The sequence below is a fragment of the Rana temporaria genome, chromosome 1, assembly GCF_905171775.1.
Source record: "Rana temporaria chromosome 1, aRanTem1.1, whole genome shotgun sequence".
Lineage (NCBI taxonomy): Eukaryota > Metazoa > Chordata > Amphibia > Anura > Ranidae > Rana > Rana temporaria.
In genome coordinates, this window is record NC_053489.1 from 427681516 (window position 1) to 427702967 (window position 21452).

General features: G+C 44.2%; 1 protein-coding gene across 1 annotated transcript; it reads left to right on the forward strand.

Annotated features, from left to right (window-relative positions):
- The first annotated feature begins 2567 nt into the window (after positions 1-2567).
- LOC120914972 lies at positions 2568-21051 on the forward strand. The gene is made up of 2 exons (XM_040325347.1): positions 2568-3520; positions 19608-21051. Exons 1-2 carry the CDS (start codon positions 2584-2586, stop codon positions 19619-19621), a joined length of 951 nt encoding a protein of 316 aa, XP_040181281.1. The 5' UTR covers positions 2568-2583; the 3' UTR covers positions 19622-21051.
- Positions 21052-21452: the final 401 nt, after the last annotated feature.

The window sequence follows — 21452 nt, forward strand, 5'->3', positions numbered from 1 at the left end:
ACGGGCTGGGGAGCAATTGTGGAGGGTTCCACTCGCCAAGGTATTTGGGCAAAGCCAGAGAAGCTGTTACCCATCAACATCTTGGAGCTCAGAGCTGTTCGACTAGCCCTCAGGGCTTGGACGTCGAAATTGCAGGGGTTCCCGGTGAGAATTCAATCAGACAATGCCACGGCAGTGGCATACATAAATCACCAAGGGGGAACCAGGAGTCAGGCCGCTCAGAGAGAAGTGAGCTTGATTCTCCTATGGGCAGAGGCTCATGTGCCCTGCATATCGGCAATATACATTCCCGGAGTGGACAACTTTCAGGCGGACTTCTTAAGCCGCCAGACTCTATGGCCGGGGGAATGGTCTCTGCATCCACAGGTCTTTCAAGCACTCTGCCAAAGATGGGGAGTGCCGGACGTGGATATCATGGCATCGAGACTCAACAAGAAGCTAGACAGGTTCATGTCCCGGTCAAGGGATCTGATGGCCTGCGGAACCGATGCTCTGGTTTGCCCTTGGCATCAGTTCAAACTTCTTTATGCGTTTCCCCCGCTCCAGTTACTACCCCGCCTGCTGCGCAGGATCAGGGTGGAGCGCATACCAGTCATCCTGGTAGCTCCAGCATGGCCCAGAAGGGCATGGTACTCACTAATCCTAAGGATGGTAGTGGGAAACCCTTGGACTCTGCCTCTAAGGCCAGACCTGCTATCGCAAGGTCCGATCCTCCACCCTGCCTTACGGCATCTAAATTTGACGGCCTGGAAGCTGAATCCTTGATTCTCAGGGGTAGAGGTCTGTCTCAGAAGGTAATCTCTACCCTAATCAGAGCCAGGAAACCGGTCTCTAGGGTGATTTATCACAGGGTCTGGAAGGCCTATGTAGGCTGGTGTGAGTCCAAGCTATGGCTTCCTCGCAAATTCACCATTGATAGAGTTTTAAGTTTTCTCCAGCTAGGAGTGGATAAAGGATTGGCATTAAGCACAATCAAAGGACAGATTTCTGCTCTGTCAGTGTGGTTTCAGCGGCCGCTGGCCACCCACTCGCTGGTTAAGACCTTCCTTCAAGGGGTCTTACGTATTAAACCTCCAGTTAAATCCCCGCTTTGTCCGTGGGATTTAAATCTTGTCCTGTCAAGTTTACAGAAACAACCGTTTGAGCCGTTGGCTGAAGTTCCTTTGGTTCTACTGACAAGGAAGTTGGTATTTTTGGTTGCCATAGTTTCCGCAAGAAGAGTTTCGGAACTGGCAGCCTTATCCTGTAAGGAACCATATCTTATATTTCATAAGGACAAGGTCGTTCTCCGCCCTCATCCTTCCTTCCTACCGAAGGTCATATCCAGTTTTCATTTGAACCAGGATTTGGTATTACCATCCTTCTTCCCTAAACCTACTTCCAGAAAGGAAGGGTTGCTGCATACCTTGGATATTGTCAGGGCCATGAAGGCCTATCTTAAAGCTACAGAGAAGATCCGAAAAACAGATGTGCTGTTTATTCTACCGGATGGGCCCAAGAAGGGGCAGGCAGCTGCAAAGTCCACCATTTCTAGGTGGATCAAGCAATTAATCACTCAGGCCTACGGCTTGAAAGGGTTGCCTCCTCCAGTATCATTAAAGGCTCATTCTACTAGAGCCATGGGCGCCTCCTGGGCAGCACACCACCAGATCTCTATGGCTCAAGTTTGCAAGGCGGCAACCTGGTCTTCTGTCCACACATTCACAAAATTCTACAAGTTGGACGTAAGAAGGAATACTGATACTGCCTTCGGGCAGGCAGTGCTGCAAGCTGCAGTTTGAGACCCTCGGATCCCGGGGGCTCCTCTTTTTTTGAGTTAAATTTAAAATTTAAGATTATTTTTCTCAAATAAGTTGGATTTATTATGATTTGAGTATATCTCTAAATTAAATCCTTTTGTCTTGGAGATGTTCTCCCTCCCCTCATTGTAAGCATTGCTTTGGGACATCCCATATAGTAATGAATGCCGCTCTGTGTCCCGTGATGTAACGATAAAGAAAAAGAGATTTTTAATACAGCTTACCTGTAAAATCTTTTTCTTGGAGTACATCACGGGACACAGAGCTCCCACCCCTCTTTTTGAGGACCATTTTGGGAGGCATACTGCTTGCTACAAAACTGAGGTACTCCTCCTATGGGAGGGGGTTATATAGGGAGGGGCATTTCCTGTTTGAAGATTGCCAGTGTCTACACCTGAAGGTACTCCATATAACCCATATAGTAATGAATGCCGCTCTGTGTCCCGTGATGTACTCCAAGAAAAAGATTTTACAGGTAAGCTGTATTAAAAATCTCTTTTTTTCGCTGAGGTGTGATAGGAGCCCAAGATTTTTATCTAAAGTACTGTTGGCCACAAACCATCACGTCCTCCTGTACTGTAAATGTCGATGCACCAAAGTTCAAGGTTAGTATGGATGATCTTAAAAGTGGCATCTTTAAGAAGCCACTATTAATTTTGATATTTGGTATATAACAATAAGTGTCACTATTATTTCATCCTGAATAGCTTGAGCTCAAGCAACTCACCCTACTAATAAGTAAAATGAAAATAATGTAAAATTATTTTTTGTTTGTTTTTCCAGAATGGGCCCACCTTTTGATATGAATGTTTCACAGAGGAGTGGGTCTCAAAGCCCTGTGAAAAAACATAGTATGAATGGCACTGTAAAGAATGATATCAAAGCAAGTCCTAAATGTAGGGAAAAGGACACTGTTAGTTCCACAGAGATCACTAAAAGCATTCAGAAGAACACTAAAACCAGGTCACCATCACAGCATAGCCTATCACCAAATAAAGTAAGCATGTCTTCTTTATCCAACCTTTCTCCAAGAACCTCAGTATCCACTGATGATATTTGTTCTGCTTCTAAATCTAAGAATGACCAGAACCAAACAGACAGAAAATACTCAGAATCTCTCAAGGCCACCATTTCAGATCATAAAATCAACAAACTATCTGATATTCCTTCTGGAAAAACACATGATGAAACCTCAACTGAAATGGAAACTGTTTTAGCCAAACCTTCCGAAATAAAGGATGTTACTGATTTGAATAAACCAGACATCAGACCCATAGAAAGTTGTCAAGAAAACCCTTCTGGTGAAGAAAAGCAAGATACCAATACTTCTCTGAATGGGCAGCAGGCCCAAACTAATCTTAATGGGTGGAGCAATCAGTCAGCGACATCTGTGAATAGCTTATATCCACCTTATCCAGGATCATCTAATCCCTGGCAGCACTCCCCATACTTATGGTATCAGCCTGGCACTCAAGCATTTCCTGGAGTACCTTATGATGCACAGAATACTAATCTTTATAACCAAGCATCTGCATATCCAATGTTAGCTTCTTACTCAAACTACATGGGCCAGGTTCAACCACAGGGGTATCCAGCCTCTGGTCCTTTTGGTGCTGCTGTGCCATACAATTACAGTGCTCCATCCTCAACGTCAAGTCAGAATGGCGTGCCAAATCCATATTCGTACACTTCCACCATGATGGCTGGTGGCTGGTCATGGAGTAAGTAATGTTTAAATACTGTATCAGTTATTCAATGCATTCTACAAACTAATGAAAACAGTGGTCTTTTAAAATGTTTTTTTTTGTTAAGATTTTGTGAATGTGATCAGTTGAACCATTTCATAGCCAGAGATCTTTAAACCCTAGATAGCTAGGCCAAAGTTAACAACATCTGTATGCATCAGTTAATGCAACAATAGCTCATAACTAATTTGCCTGTATGAAACTATTTTAACCACTTCATTACTGGGCACTTTCACCTCCTTCCTGCCCAGGCCAATTTTCAGCTTTCAGTACTGTTGCACTTTGAATGCCAATTGTGCGGTTATGTAACACTGTACCCATATGGAATTTTTTATATTTTTTTGGAGACAGATAGAACTTTCTTATGGTGGTATTTATTCGCCACTGTTTTTTTTTTTTTTTTTTTTGCCAAACACATTTTTCAAATATTTTTTTTTCTTCTTCACTGATGTGCCCTGATGAAGATGCACTGATGGGCACTGATAAGGAGGTAATAATAGGTGGCACTGATGGCCACTGAAAGGCTGCACTGATGGCCACTGATTGGCTATTTATTACATAATAATGGGAAAGTAAGTGTAGAGTACCCTTTTTATGTTCAGTTAATGTTTTCAGATAGAAGCTTGCATAAGAGAAATGAGAAAGTTGCTTTAACCACAGAAATACAGCCAGAACATTTGCACAACATGTTTACTGTAAGAATGAAACCGTTCTGCATTATTAAGCAATAATTGGGATGACATATATGAAGTAGAAATGCTCATAACTGGAAAATATGTTTGGGCTCACTAAACACACCCATCTAAGAGAGCCTGTCCTTGATTGGTACTAAACTATGGGTAGGTGTGCCTGTTATTTACCTTGTTGTAAATTGTATATATTCTTATACCATTCCTTAAAGCGGGGGTTCACCCTAAAATATCTATAGACTGTTATATCCAGCATACTGCTGACATCAACAGTATGCTGGATTTTATATATTTTTTGGGCTGTACTTAAGTTTTTTCGTCGTTTTCACCTGGCTTCCGGGTTCTCGCTCCCCCGGGGAGTAGGCGTTCCTAAGACGACGAGGAGACGATTGACGTGCGGGTAAAGCGCGTCATTGCCTTCCGAAAATATCCGAGGGGGACTCGGCATTTTACGGCGCCTGAGCAGTCAGCTCTACACGGCAGGCGCCGTATAGCGCCATAAAGAGCCGAGTCCCAGTCGGATATTTTCGGAAGGCGATGACGCACTTGACCCGCACGTCAATCGTCTTTTGGGAGGATCAACACTCACTCCCAGGAGACATTGCGCAGAGCTCCCCGTCGGGGAAAAGGAGCGACGCGCCCACTCCCCGCAAGGAAGAAGACCCGGAAGTGCGGCTGAAGACAGGTAAGTGTACACATTAAAAAAAAAATGACAACGCTACAAGCCTTTATTAAGGCTACAGATAAGTTAGCGAAAAAGTTAATTTTGAGGGTGAAGGGTGTTTGAGTCTAATTGCGTGACTTCAATGAGGCCTTATGAGTATCTAGGCAGGGTGGAATGAAAGAATGCCGACACATAAGTTAATGTAACTAGTCAGTAATAAAGGTGATAGCTTGTAATATAGGTGAAGGAAGACAGAGGGTCCTTCAATGGGGCTGCATTGATTATCAGGTCACTAATGATCGGAGCCCTGATTATCAGTATAAACAATGTACTGACAGGCTTGCCGAGTTAACGACTCTCTCTTTTCTTCCCACAGACACAGTATGGGAGGAAAGGACTGCCGATAACCGGCAAGTCTGTTCACATGTAATAAGACACAGCTGATCACAAGGTAAAGGGCTGCTGTGATTGTCTGTTTACCTTGATCTGATCAGCTGTGTCCAAAGGACACAGCGGTCATGGAGTGTGCTTGATGTGCAGTGCAGGGGGTGGGGTTCTGGGAGGACGTCTATGGATGCCCTCCCAGAACTAAACAACCATGCTGTAGCCGTCTTTTGGCTATAGCACGGTCAGCAAGTGGTTAATTAAAATCTTGTGCTGTATATTGTATAGGCTAACACATGGACAAACATGTATTAAGGTGTTTTTTTTGTAATGCATTAATTTTTAATACTGTGATTGTATCTGACAATCACAGTATTGAAGAGAGGCACACACATTAACATTTTTCAGTGTTTTCTACTAGCTGCCAAAGTTGGCAGAAAGCAGTTAAAGGAGACTTGAAGTCAAGTATTAGATAGATAAATGAGGAGTATTAGAAGGATTGAAATGAGTACCTCTTCTGGGCAAAATGCTGCTCTGATGCTTGTCACAAGGCTGAAAATGTGAGTGTTTCCTTCTGCTTCTTCAGCTTAAAGTGACGCTAAACAATATATTTTCCAAAAATCATCCATATAAATACAGTACTTAATGGCACTGTAATCTTTTTTTCATAAAATTGTTGTCCTGACAGCTTCTAACTTCAACTTGTTTAATTAACCACATCCCGCCCGGCCTATAGCAAAATGAAGGGCCCGGTTGTGGTTTAATTGTTGTGACTGGGCGTCATATGACGTTCTTTACAGCATGCCACTCATGCATGCCCCTGAACGTGGCAATCGGTGGTGTGGTGTGTCGCTCGGACACACTGCATCTCAGATCACGATAAAGTGCCTATAACGTAGGCTGTTTACCATGTTATCAGCTGTGTCTGATCACAGTGTAAATAGGAAGTGCCAGTTATCGGCAGCTCGTGAGTAGAGGAGAGCCAATAAGCAGGGATCTGCACTGATAATCAGTGGTGCTCACCAGTGCCCATCAGTGATGCCTGTCAGTGTCTCCTCATCAGTGCAGTCCATCAGTGCCACCTATCAGAGCACATCAATGCCACCCATCAGTGCTGCATATTAGTGACTTCTCATCAGTGCCCTTCAGTGCAGCCTTATCGGCGCACATTATTGAAGGAGAAGAAATAGGATTTTTTATAACAGCTTACCTGTAAAATCCTTTTCTTGATCATACATCACGGGACACAGAGCCTTAAAGGGGTTGTAAAGGAAAACATTTTTTTGCCTAAAATTAATGTCTGCAAGGTAGACAGACAGAATAGTGTAATGATTCTGTTAAAAAACAAGTGGTACAAATACCTATTAAATTCCTTCATCTATATCACCTCCGGCATTCTAGTTTCTGTTCTCTCATTCACTTCCTGGTTTGCATCGCTCGTTCATGTAAGAACTACATTTCACAGTATGTATTGCGGCACGCCCAGTAATTCACACCTACTTGAAGTCTCTAACACGTAGAGAGCGTCCTGCCACACAAATGTAGTTCCCAGGAGGGGGTGAGCACGTTACTGACCACCGCAGTAAAGCCTCCCTTCACGGTGGTCAGTAAAATCAGACAAGCAGGAAGTCAACAGAACAGAGAAGAAATAGAGCAAAGTCTGAGCAAAAACGAACAATGAGGAAGTGAAAAGAGGAATGTCTGCAGGTAAAGGATGCTTATTATGAAAAAAAAAAAATTCCTTTACAACCCCTTTAATTACTTAATGGGATGTCCCATAGCAATGCTAAAATTGAGGGGAGGGAGACACAGATCAGAAATAAGACCGCCATCGGGCCAGAGGATCTATACTGCTCCCTGCAGCACACTACACCCAAAGGCGGCATCCTCATACCCTCTCACATCTACCTGGTAGAACTTAGTACATGTATGGACCAAAGACCAAGTAGCAGCCTTACAGATCTGAGCCATGGAGGCCTGGTGATGCACTGCCCATGAAGCACCAACTGCTTTAGCCGAGTACCCCTTCACCTGAAAAAGAGGAATCTTCATTTCTAACCATAGGCCTGAATAATGACTTGTCGAATCCAATCCTCAATAGTAGATTTTGATGCTGCTTGGCCCTTCCCTGGGCCCTGGCAGAATAAACAGACAATCAGTCTTTCGTATCTGAGCTGTAGCTTGCAGATAAACTCTCACAGGTCTACAACATCTATACAGTGTAGACCTTCCTCCGCAGACTGCTGATCTGGAAAAAAAGACGCTAGGACTATATCTTGATTCAGATGAAATGCTGAAACCACTTTAGGTAAAATAGTCTGGTGAGGACGCAGCACCACCCTGTCATCATGAATAATCATATACGGTTCTTTACAGAAAGCCGCCAATTCCGATACCCTCCTTGACGAGGATATGGCTACAAGAAAAAACTGTTTCTTTGTCAAAAAGACTTAAGAACCATGGTGTAATGGTTTAAAAGGTAGCTTCTCTAAAACAGATAATACCAAACTCAAATCCCATGGGCACACGGGAGACTTAACCGGCAGATTCAAGCGCAGTCCTCCCTAAACAAGGCCCAGACTTGGGAATGAGAGGCCCTTGATAGTGCTCAAGGCCAACTTCATATTTAAAGGGGTTGTAAAGGTAAAAAAAAAATCCCTAAATAGATTCCTTTACCTTAGTGCAGTCCTCCTTCACTTACCTCATCCTTCGATTTTGTTTATAAATGTCCTTATTTCTTCTGAGAATTCTTCACTTCCTGTTCTTCTGTTTGTAACTACACACAGTAAAGCGACACTTTCTCCCTGGTGTGGAGGAAGCCTCTTGAGGTGGGAGCGGGCGAGCAGGAGTGTCAGGACGCCCACTAACACACAGCTCCTTTCTCTATATGCAAAGTAGATAGCGTCCTGACCCTCCTGCTCGTCCCCTCCATCCTCGAGAGACTTTCTCCACACCAGGGAGAAAGTGTCGCATTACTGTATGTAGTTACTGACAGAAGAACAGGAAGTGAGGATTTCTCAGAAATAAGGACATTTAAAAGCAAAATCTAAGGATGAGGTATATGAAGGAGGACTGTACTAAGGTAAAGGAAGCTATTTAGGGAAAAAAATGTTTACCTTTACAACCCCTTTAAGTTCAACTGAAGAAGGGCAAGAATCCTATTGATGGCATACTTCCCAGGATGCCCCCTTCAAGGATCACACCAGGAAACATATACCTTCCAGATTCTGTAGCAGATGAGCCTGGAGGCCGGCTTCCTAGCATTAACCAGAGTGGATAGGACTGAACCTGAGAGCCCACGTTTCAGAATGTGGGTCTCAACAGCCAAACCGTCAATTTAGACTTTGTAAGGCAGGATGGAATATTTGACCCTGCGATAGTAGGTCCAAGCGTAGTGGGAGAACCCAAGGTCTACCTACTGCCATCCTTACGATTTCTACGTACCAGGGTCTCCTGGGCCAAGCCGGGGTGATCAAAATCACCGGCTTTCTTTCCCTCTTGACTCTCTGAAGGAATCGTGGGAGAAACGGAACTGGAAAGTGCGCATGATCTGAGAATAACGATCCCATAAGATTGTCTGGGCATCTGACCCTTGTCCAGCTTTGCGTTGAATCGGGGAGCCAACAGGTCCACATCTGGGGTATCCAATTTCTGACATATGTCGGGGTGTAGAGACCATTCTCCTGGACTCAGTTGTTCCGCCAGGCGTTTGCAAATTGCAGCAGCCTTCCCCCCACTCGGCCGAACGGGGGCATCCTTTTATAGGGAAGTTTTGGGGTTCTGCTTAGGCTTTGGACCCCAAGTCCTTTTCTGCCCTTGGGTTTGGCTGTGGGCCTCTCCCCTAGTGTTAGACTGGGGAGGCCGTCGCCACTGCCTGGAGAATGAGGTTCCAGGGGCTGGAGAAAAGAGAATGCTTAAATGAAGGACGTTTACTCTTCTTTTTAACCGGCAACAGAGTAGACTTGCCTCCGGAAAACTTTTGGATGTATATTTCCAGGTCATCCCCAAACCGTTGCCAAGTATCTTTTGCAAGAAACCTTGGCCTCCCAATGTTTTAACCAAAGGATCTGCGCATGTGTCCCTGCAGGAGATTCAAGCAGGATGCTTGCTGAACAGAGTCCATAATCACATCAACCGCAAAACACAAGGCCTTAAGAAGGTCCTCATAAACCTCAATCTCCTCTGTAGGGAGGAGGTTAATCATCTGCTTCATTTGTTCCTTGAGGAACTGATAAACACCAATGGCTGCAACTGCAGGTTGTACTACAGCCCCAGCCATGGACGAGGAGGCTTTTAATAGGGACTCCAGCTTTTTATCAGTTGGATCCTTAAAACCCTGAGCATTGTCTATAGGACAGGTCAGGCTTTTGTTTGCACAAAGAATAGCTGCATCTATAGCAGGTACCCCCCATTTTTTTGTGAAACCTTCCTCCATAGGATAAAGGAGGGAAAACTGTTTAGGAGGAGAAACAGTTTATCTGGGTGAACCCAGTCATCATACATCAGTTTATCCAGCAAGGGATGAACTGGAAAGGAGCATGCAGCCTGCAGGAATTTTCCGAGATCCCAAAAGAGGAAACAAAGCTTCCACAGGAGGCAATTTGTAAGTGGCATGCACCAACTCTGCATAATATTGCACCTTCATTTTTAGAGACTGAGAGGTAGCAGGAATCCTCTCATCCTCTGAGTCTTCAGACTGCACATGATCCTCATCTCCAGAGAGGGATTTTCACCCTCAGAAGGCTCATCGGATGAGAGAGCCAGAGCAGATGAAGGGGATCTACCCTGTTTTCTGCTATCTTTCAAGGAGGTTGCGATAATAGTAGCAATCCTTTATTCTAGGCCATCCAAAGCAACTTTTAAAGCGTCCTCAGTGACGTATACAAGAGTTGCCATAGGAGAAGCTGCAAAACCAGACAGGGGCTCATCCTGTGAGGCTGCTATCATGCTGACAGAGGGGGATGGTAAACTGCAGGCAAGCTCAGATTTCTTAGCTATAAGCGGGGATCTTCTGATGCCTCTTTACCAGCCCTTGCACCTTTTCTCGGGGACATAGTCCTTACTGTAAGCAAAGGTACTATCCACAAAAAAATGCAATCACTGTTGTGTTATAGTCTTACAATACACATATATTAGCTCACTGCACAACCTGATGCCGAGCAGGAGTCTTGGTTTGCCTGGTTCAATCAGGCTCTTGGCGCCTGAACACAGGTGTGCCGTTTCCGCACACAGGCACGCGCAACCACGGCCCCCCTCTCCATCTGCCCATTAGACAGCATAAAGTGTGCGCACGCGCCACTGTCATGGCGGCGCCCAGGGCGATGAAGAGAAGGGAGAGAGATTACTGGGGCATCATTGGTGGACCCCTGTATGCGTTTTGTGGCAGAGCCTGCAGCAGAGGAGGTTAGTGGCATTTTTATTAGGCCGACTTCACTGAGCTTGTTCCTGGAAGGCTTTGTAAGAATACACCAGGTATGCACTTACTCCCTCCAATGGTGAAAACCAGGAAAAGACATCCTACTCACAGAAGATAATACAAAATAAGATATCCTCCTCTTACCTTATCCACGCCGCAGGAAAAGCTACTAAAAGAAGTTCCAGCTTTCACCCATCACGGCGGGCAAGTTGTGCCAACCTTCAGGTTTATCAAGGGTTCCATTAGAGAAACCTCATACCTGGACCTGTAGAAGACTCTGCCAGAAACTTTTCGTGCCACAGATGTATTAGTACACCAAAGTCTGGATCCCAGAGCCCCGCAGAGAGGAATTACAGGCAAACCTTGTTTCTTCTTTACACAAGGCCCGGGTACCACCCATCTTAGGCTTTTGATATTGGCCTGGGGAATGGATCCGGTTATAGCTCCTAGGTCTCCGCAGCCAGACCATCAAAAGAGAATTTTTCATCTTAGCACATGTTGAACGTGATCAACCACCTTAACCACTTACGGAGTGCTCGCCGCAGTTTTATGTGATGACTTTGAAGAGGTATACCGTTGTTTTGGTAGCAGCTAGCTACCATAACCCCAGTATCCTCTTCTTCAGCGGGCGGTCCTCTACAAGATAAAAGTGGTCTCTGCGGCAGGTTCGCCGCAAGATCACTTTTATCGGGAGAGGGGCCGTTGCCCTCCGCTGCTTACCGGAACCGTCAGCAGCGGCAGGGGCAGATGCGGTCATATCCCTTGCTGTGTGTGGAGACAAGTGAGGGGAAGATGGCCCTCATCCATATCCATATCACTGCAGGGCGGAAGCGACGTCAAAACATCACTTTCGCCCATACGTCTTAAAGGGACATTTTTTTTGTTGCCAGTTTTTCAAATGACAACTCTTTTTATTTTATTTTTTTAAGTCCAATAATGAGATCTGAGGTCTTTTTGATCCCAGATCTTATATTTAAGAGGACCTGTCATGCTTTTTTTCTATTATAAGGGATGTTTACATTCCTTTTAATAGGAATAAAAGTGACCCACTTTTTTTCTTTTTTTTTTCAAAAACACTTTTAAAATCAATAAAATCAAGTAAAATAAATAAGACTAGCTTGCGCGAATGTTTGGGGGTTCCAAGTAATTTTCTAGCAAAAAAAAACGTGTTTTAACTTGTAAACACCAAATCTGAAAAACAGGCTCAGTCTTAAAGTGGTTAAACACTGGCGAAAAAACTGAGGCACTCTCCATGTAGGGGAGGAACTCAATTTTAATTGGGTTAACCAGTGTCCAATCACCTGTGGTGACTACATAACCCATTAATTAATTAAGGCTCTGTGTCCCGTGATGTATGATAAAGACATTACTTTTTTACAAAGTTTTATAACAGAGAAAAAGAGGAACTTGTTTCTTTCAAAATTTTGGGCTTTTTTATTTGTTTAACAAAAAACTCAGTTGTGATTAACGCGGAGGTTCACCCAAATAACATCTATATCAGACTAAATTCTTTATACTTCTAACATGTACAATTGCCATTTTTTTTTTTGGCTGCACATACCTTATAATCTATATTTGCAATCCGGCTTCCGGGTACTTCTCCCGCAATACGGGGGGCGGGGCCTTATCCGCCGGGGGGGGGAACATTTTCTGATAGACATTAATCATCTGGGCAAACTCCCAGATTACATTGCTTGGAAACGCCTACTCCCGCGGGAGAAGTACCCGGAAGCCGGATTGCAAATATAGATTATAAGGTACCGTATTTTCCGGCGTATAAGACAACTGGGCGTATAAGACGACCCCCTAATTTTCCAGGAAAAATGTTGATTTTGGGATATACTCACTGTATAAGACTACCCCCTTCTTACTAGTCTTTCTGGAAGCTGAGGGGTAGCCAGAACCGCTGACAGAAACAGGCTTTTTCAAATCTCACTGTGCCATTACATTACATTCCTCACTGTGCCATTACATTACATTCCTCACTGTGCCATTACATTACATGCCCCCACATTGCCTTCACTTGCCCCTCACTTGCCTCTCACTGTGTCATCACTTGCCCTTCTCTGTGCCATCACTTGCCCATGTTTAGGAGAAGGAATGCCCCCCCTGACAAGGGTACTTTGTAGAATAACCTAGTTGGTTACATTGGTGGATAATGGGATAACCATATTACATTGGTGGATAGTGGGATAACCATATTACATTGGTGGTAAGTGCTGGGAAGGTGCTTTACATGAGCGATCTGTATGATAATCAAGTTACATTGGTGGTAAGAAGAAGTAATACCCCATCACTTGCCCCCACTGTGCCTGACCGCAAACACTCACTTTTTTTTCCAGCTGTGACAGTCTCCATGCTGCGAGCGCGAGCATCAATGATTTGAAAGCCGCGCCTTCTCTTCAGAGTGTTCTGTGATCGGAGGAACACAAATTTTCCCAGCAGCGCCTCTGTTCTGTTTTCCGCCTATCACGGACGTCTTCTCATCTCGTCCGAGGATGAGAAGGCATCTGTGATAGGAGGAACACAGAACAGAGGCGCTGCTGGGAAGATTTGTGTTCCTCCTATCACAGAACACTCTGAAGAGAAGGCGCGGCTTTGAAATCATTCGCGCTCGCAGCATGGGAGACTGTCACCGCTGGAAAAAAAAAGTGAGTACTGAGACCGTACCCGGCGCATAAGACGACCCCCGACTTTGGATGCATGTTTTTGCATCCAGAAAGTCATCTTATACGCCGGAAAATACGGTATGTGCAGCCTTAAAAAAAAAATGCCAATTGTACATGTTAGAAGTATCTGATATAGATGTTATTTGGGTGAACCTCCGCTTTAAATACCACCAAAAGAAAGCTCTATCTGTCTCAAAATTTTGATTTAGGTACAGCATTGCAGCATGCAATTGTCATTCAAATTGCCCTGGACAGGGAGGGGGTAAAAGTGACCGGTATTGAAGTAGTTACGCTTTGACAAAAAAACAATCCTGAAAGCTGATTGGTTTTCTATGCAGAGCTGCACTAGATTTTATATTCGCCTCCAGTTTTAGTAAATCAACTCCATTGTGTTACGCCCATTCAAATGATGCAAGCCAAAATAAGAGAAAGACTCGGGGAGTATCAGTGTTGGGAATGTGCAGTGAGGTGCCATTCAGAATGCTATTATACTCTACCACAGCGCTACAATGGGGAGAGAGCCTTAGGCTTTATTCACATATTGGTTTGATGTTCCTGGAATGTATTGTGATGATTTAAATTAAAAATGAAAGTGGAACTTTGTCTAAAAAAATTGGAGCTAGAAGGTTTTTAATCCTGCAATGAAAGCTTTTTACCTGGAAGCCTTTGCGGAATGTACACTGAGCTGCACATGTGAAGCTCAGTGTACATTCTTGGATTACCTCAGTGCTACACTTTTGTTGTACTACATTTCTGTACTTGCACATGGAAATTACATCATTCAAGGTGGGCTAGCAGAGCTAGCCAAAGATTCAGAGCTCTGTAGAAGACAGGGTCGAAGATGTCAGATAGGGAAGCTGTGGACATCACATCAATGGAGGGGAGTTTAGTATTGCAGAGTTTAGTTTCGCTTTTAGGCCTCTTTCACACGGAGCGGACCGTCTGTCCGTCTTCATCCGATCCGTTCCGCCGGACGGAAGAAAAATAGGGTTTTCTTCCGTCCGAAAAAACGGATCCCGACGGACGAGGATGGTTGCGGACGTTAGCGGATGCTCCATCCGCTAACGGACGCGATCCCATAGGGATGCATTACAAGTCCGTAAACGGACTTGTAATAAACGGACGAACGGTCCGTCAATGTGAAAGGGGCCTTAGTTGGGCTTTAGTTCACACCATACGTGCATGAAAACGAATGGGAACTGATGGGAAAACTGACATCAGTTTCACATCAGTTTTAATGCGCATCAGTTATGTGCCCTATTCATACCAATGTTGATGTCATTGAAAGGGATTGCCTTGATATAATAGAAAAATGTGTAGGGGTGGGTACCATCATCCTATAATGAATTATTGGAAGAGGAGGGAGGAGATTAGTCAAGGGCTACTCCAATTGGTGTCCTTGATCGCCAGTGGTGGTTAGGACTATCTCGGTACCCAAACATAAAGTGGAAAATTATTTATAAAAAATATAACAATTTATTACAAAGAAACATACAAAAAATATATAGGTCACAACAATGACATATTGATCACCGTTATATAACTATCACATGAGATTTAAAATAATTGGACATCTCCACAGGTAAGTAGAGACATTATTGATGTAAAAATTGACGTAGTCCTCAACAATTTTCGCAGCCAATGCCGCTTCTTCAGGAGGCGTCAATCAAATTATCTAGGGAAAAATATAATCTCATAGTTACAGTATCAAAACATTACTTTTTTTTAATTGTAGCAAGGCTACTGGTAATACAATTACTTAGACGTATATTAGAATGGTCGGCGTGACTCAACAAAGTTGGCCACTTGGGCAGTGTGTGGCATCCATTGAGACACCCAAACAGGGTGATCCCCCCAGGGGCGAACATGGGAGGATGTTTAGACGGACTGTTATAAACTTATATAACATAAATTCAGATAGACATCAAGTGAAAAATGTGGACACATACAAGAAGCCAATGCACAGATATAGGAAGAGAGAAGAGGAAGGTGGGTCAGTGAGGGAAGGGAGGGAAAGGGGAGAAAAAGGAGAGGAAGGGGGGGAGTGGGGAAAGGGAGGGGAATGAGCAAGAGGAAAAAAGTAATGGGGAGGAAGGGTGAAGAGGGGCGTGGGAAAAGATAAGTGGGGAAGGGGAGGGAGACAACGAAAAGGGAGGGACGAGAATGAGGGACCAGATTGAGGGGAGGAAACAAAGGAAAATAAAAAAGTGGGGGGGAGAAAAAAAGATAGATGGGGAAAAAATGACAACACCGGTGAGTGATTAATAGAAATCCGAAAAGTGTGCTCTAAAGTGGTGCCCACGGGAAGGTGATGTACAGAGGCTAAATTTGTAATACTACCCACCCACTTATGTAGTTATAAAAAGATATACGACACCCGGGATGGGACCGGAAAATAATTAAATCCAAGAGATGATATCCACAGAACTAGGGTCACGCTGGTTATGCAATCAAGCATCAACTCAGAATGCATGGAGATAGAGACCCAGGTAATTTGATCTAAAACAATAATTTAGAGCATGATAGCATGGTAGTGGAGTGTACCTGTGAAAGGGCTCCCATTCCCGGCCACAACTAGGACAGGCCGTGCTCCCCAAAGGGGAGGGCAGTGCCAGTCACACCATGGGCAGAGGAGAGGGTGGAGAAAATGATAACTGCGATCAAGATTTCAAATTATTAAGTATTTACTTAGCTGTGGAGGAATGGGTGAAGATCCCGGGTGTCAGCTGTCATCACAAAAGGCGCTCAAGTGATAGCCTTTTGTATCCTCCAACCCAGAACAACGTCAGAGTAGTTACGGCTAAACGCAGAATACCATCGGGTCTGTCGGTCCAATTGCGCATGCGCGGTTAACAAACGACGCACGCGCAGGACACTCGAATGTAGAGAGTCCGCCTCATACTGGCGAGACGCATGTCCGCCACCACATGCGTCTCTCCAGTGTGGATGCCACACACTGCCCAAGTGGCCAACTTTGGTGAGTCACGCCGACCGTTCTAATATACTCCTAAGCCAGGGCTCGACAAATCCCGGGCGCCAGGTAGCCATGGCGACTAGAAATAGTGTCCTGGCGACTTGGCTTGGAAGCTGGCCCCATCTGGTGGTGAGCCGTTGGTATTACAAGTTATTACCACCAGATGTGAGCTGGCGCCATCTGGTGGTGGCCGTTGGTATTACAAGTTAAGCATTACAAGTTAAACAGCAATTCTAATGTCATTTTTCACAATTTTTCACTATTTTCACTGCCATCTTCTTCCCTCTAATTAGAACCCCCAAACATTATATATATTTTTTATCCTAACACCCTAGAGAATAAAATGGCGATCGTTGCAATACTTTCTGTCACGCCGTATTTGCGCAGCGGTCTTACAAGCATGTTGCATGTTTTGAGTTACAGAGGAGGTCTAGGGCTAGAATTATTGCTCTCGCTCTACCAATCGCGGCGATACCTCACATGTGTGGTTTGAACACTGTTTACATATGCGGGCGCTGCTCACATATGTGTTCGCTTCTGCGTGCAAGCTCGTCGGGACGGGGTGCGTTTTCTGGCTCCTAACTTTTTTAGCTGGCTCCTAGATTACAAGCAAATTTGTCAAACCCTGTCCTAAGCAATTGTATTACTAGTAGCCTTGCTACAATAAAAAAAAATTAAATAATAATTTGATACTGTAACTATGAGATTATATTTCTCCCTAGATGATTTGATTGACGCCTCCTGAAGAAGCAGGATTGGCTGCGATACTTGTCATTTTTTACATCAATAATACCTCTTCTTACCTGTGGAGATGTCCAGTGATTTTAAATCTAATGTGATAGTTATATAAAGGTGATCAATATGTAATTTTTGTGACCTTTACATTTGTTTTATGTTTCTTTGTAATAAATTGTTATATTTCTTATAAATAATTTTCCGCTTTATGTTTGGGTACCGAAATAGTCCTAACCACCACTGCGATCAAGGACACCAATTGGAGTAGCCCTTGACTAATCTCCCCCCCCCCCCCCCCCCCTCTTCCAAATGTTGTCATGTCAGGTTTTTTCCAATGTTGTGGTGTGAACAGAGCACATAGAGAACAATAGTTTTTTCTTGTGCCCTTGCAGACCGCGTGCAAAAAAACTGATGTCTCTGCATCATGGTGTGAATGAGGCCTTAAAGTGCAACTAAACCCTCCTATCGTTTTCAGCCAAGGTAGCTGCCGTCTTGGCCTCTGTTGATCTTCAACTGCCATGGTGCTGCTGTGATCAGTTTTGACACCATTTTTTTTTCACAATTTGGTTGAAAGATAGTTGTAACTGTTTCTTGAAACTGTTAAATTGATGGATTTAGCCTAGGTTCACACTGGAGTGTGGAAAACACCATATGTGATTCACATAGGAATCACACCGCTGTCTGTGCGGTGCGACTTTGAGCCATACATACCAAAATGGTGCAGGACCCTTTTTTCCCCCCTGTACCTGAATCACATAACATCACATCATTCTGGCAATCGCACTGTGTTTTGCGTTCTGCTTCGGGGTGTCGTTAATCTAACATTTACACCCACAGCAGATTGCATGGACACTGTGGCCCGGATTCACAAAGACTTACGCCGACTTATCTACAGATACGCCGTGTAAGTTCCCTGATGCGCCGTCGTATCTATGCGCCTGATGCTTGAAATAAGATATGCCTGAATTTTGGCTCCGACCGACGTAAGTCTCCTACGCCGTCGTATCTTGGGCGCATATTTACGCTGGCCGCAAGGGGTGCTTCCATTGATTTACGCGTCGAATATGCAAATGACCGAGATACGCCGATTCACGAACGTACTCGCGCCCGTCGCATGAGTATACGCCGTTTACGTAAGGCGTACGTCCGGCGTAAAGATAAACCACCAAATAGGAGGCGCAGCCAATGCAAAGGTATGGACGACGGAACAGACGTCGGATTTTACGTATGTCGTACGTGAATGGGGCTGGGCGTAGGTTACGTTCACGTCGTTGCCATTGAGCCGTCGTATCTAGGGCGTCAATTCGACATGATTCTGAGCATGCACGTGCATGCGCCGTTCGTTCGGCCCTTCGTTTACATGGGGTCATGCTTCATCTTAATACATCACGCCCACTTCCTTGCTACTTTGAATTAGGCGGGCTTACGCCGGCCAATTTATGATATGCCGCCGCAACTTACGGAGCAAGTGCTTTGTGAATACTGGTCTTGCCTCTGTTTTACGTCGGCGTAGCGCATATGAGATGCGCTACGCTAGCCAAAAGATGCGCCACTCTACGTGAATCTGGGCCTGTGTGATTGAAAAGCAGTGTGATGCGATGCAGGAAAACACCGCAAATCTTGTGCGTTTTCCCAAATCTCATCAGTGTGAACCAGGGCTAAAGTGGAACTTTAGTCAGAAGAGTCCCGCTAGATCACTTCAGATTGGTCCTTGACAATTAGCAATCCTGAAACCCTTAAATCGATGGGCTTAGTTCCGCTTGCTGTTTGCAAGGGGCTCTGGGCCTATGGAAGCCTCCAGAAGGAAGAAACAGGAACAATGCTGGAGGCAATTTACAGCACACACTAATTTTGGTGGCATAGTTATTAAAGCGGGGGTACACCCAAAAAAAAATTTTACCATGACATTCAGCCGAGTTGTCAGAATGACAATCGCCTGTTTTATTTTTATTTTTTTTAGTGCAGCACATACCGTATTTTCACCGCCGCTTCCGGGTATGTAATGTGCGGGACTGGGCGTTCCTAAGTGATTGACATCCTTCCGACCGGCGCATACAGCGCGTCACGAGTTGCCGAAAGAAGCCGGACTGCGAGTCGGCTCTATACGGCGCCTGCGCACCGACAATCGGCTTCTTTCGGCAACTAGTGATGCGATGTATGCGCCGGTCGGAAGCATGTCAATCACTTAGGAACGCCCAGTCCCGCACATTTCATACCCGGAAGCGGCGGTGAAAATACGGTATGTGCTGCACTGAAAAAAAAAAAAAGCCAATTGTCATTCTGACAACTCGGCTGAATGTCATGTTAAAAAAAAAATTTGTGAGTGAACCCCCACTTTAATGTGGAATGTATGTTCCTTGCTAAAGAATATTATTTTTTTATCAAGTTGTTATGGGTAAAGTTCCTGTTTTAAGTACTTTTGTATAATTCCTTCCTTTTCCTAATCTAAACTGTATCTTTGTTTTCTTAGGTTGCATTAGTTGCTCTTTACAGCTGACTTGTAGTTAACTCTTTATCATCTTTTCCATTTAGATACTTGGCAGTAATAGGAAGGAAGAAGACGTGATACAATGGACTAACAATATTCTACAAGTAACGTGTGGATTTTCATGTACAAGAGCACAGTTTGCCTGCTGTAGTTTTGAAAGCCCTGTTAAATCACCATGCCAAATATTCTAGAAGCTTCACTGAAGCTAACAATTAAAATATTGATACTGTTTCAAGTTATTTATTTTTGTATCTTTTAACTGTAGTGTTGGCTATTGACCCAGTATTTCCTTTTTTACAAGCAAACTTATTTTTGTATATTTTGCAATTTTTTATACTAAAAGTTTTCTCAGGGTATTGCGATAGAGTTGTGTCTGTGTCACTAAGTGACCAGTTTATATAACAGACATATTTTATATTTTTTCTACATTTTAACTTTTTATAGACAAATATTGCCCCCTTCCCAGTGATAATCTGTGTTTTATTCAGTTGATATTGTGGTGATTTTCAAATTACTGTTACATTTGTATTTTGTATAGCAACATTAAACGTTTTGGTCAGTTTTTAGACTATTTATAACAATCTGTAGCATGCCAAGTATGAGCTGAAATAAACTCCAGGTATGATTCTAATTTAATACACTGGTCCAGCCTTGACCAACGTAAGTATACAAGTTGCTTACCTGGTGGAACGTTTTAGAAGCTAAAAATTGCTGCAGTATTTGGCGCTACTACAGTGATCACCGCTATCTTCTGGGCCCTGTGCTGTGTGGCAAAACTTCTGCACGCAGGCCACAGTGGGTTACTTGCTATGCACTGCAACCATTCACCATTGTATTTTTGCAAGGCGTTCTCCGATTGGATAAGAGAATGCCCTGAATTCACTGAAAACATACAAGGTATTCTGTGAATGGCAGCGGGCGATGCAAGCAACCCTCTGCCACAGGACTCAGAAGACATGACAATCACTGTAGAAGCACTGCCTATTACAGTGATTTTCAGCATCCACAGTGGCCCCTTGGGTATGAAATATGCACAATTACATTGGCCCAAGTTGCACCAATATATTTATGCAATTAAAGTGGTTCTAAAGGCTCAAGGTTTTTTACCATTATGCATTCTATGTATGAAGGTAAAAAATCTTATGTGTGCTGCAGCCCCCTAATACTTACCTGAGCCCCATTGCGATTCAGCAATGTGCACGAGAGCGTCAGCTCTCTGGAGACTCTCCCTCCTAGTTGGCTGAGCAGCAGCATGAACCATTGGCTGTCAGTCACAGCCGATGAGGAGAGAGAAGGGGGTGGGGCCAAGCCGAAAGCAAGCCTACTTGGGTGCCCCCACAGCAAGCAGTTTGCTCTGGGGGCAGGAGAGAGGGGTCAGGAGCTCCAGCAGGGCCCTCCTAAAAGAGAACGATTAAGACTGTTCTGTGCAAAACCACTGCACAGAACAGGAAAGTATGACATGTTTTTTTTTTTTTAGTTTTGCCTTTAAGATCATGCCTGGAGTTCAGCTTTAAACCAGAACTTCATGTTTGGTTTCTCTAGAAAAATGTAGACCCAACGTGGTCCAAATGATTGTTCATTATTGCAGAAGGCTCTGATCACTTCCCTTGTGTGGCCAGAAAGAAACTGAGTCCGTCTTGTGGTATTTCAGCTATTCATCAATTAATAGAAGGCATTCCCTGATTGCCCCAAATGAAGCTTATGACGTTATCCACCCTCCTCTTCATCTTGGCCAGTCAGGGCAGCGTCCTGTACTCGTTGATAAAAATACAATGAGCTCCCTGATTGGCTAATATACCACATGACCGACTAGATTTCTTTCCAGCCGCATAAGGGATGTGAGTAGAACCCAGCATACATTACTATATGCAGCATAAGATGCTGAACTT

What these genes read in the sequence shown, in the direction of transcription:
- LOC120914972 (XM_040325347.1), top strand. Translation starts at nt 2,584, where the DNA reads ATGGGCCCACCTTTTGATATGAATGTTTCACAGAGGAGTGGGTCTCAA.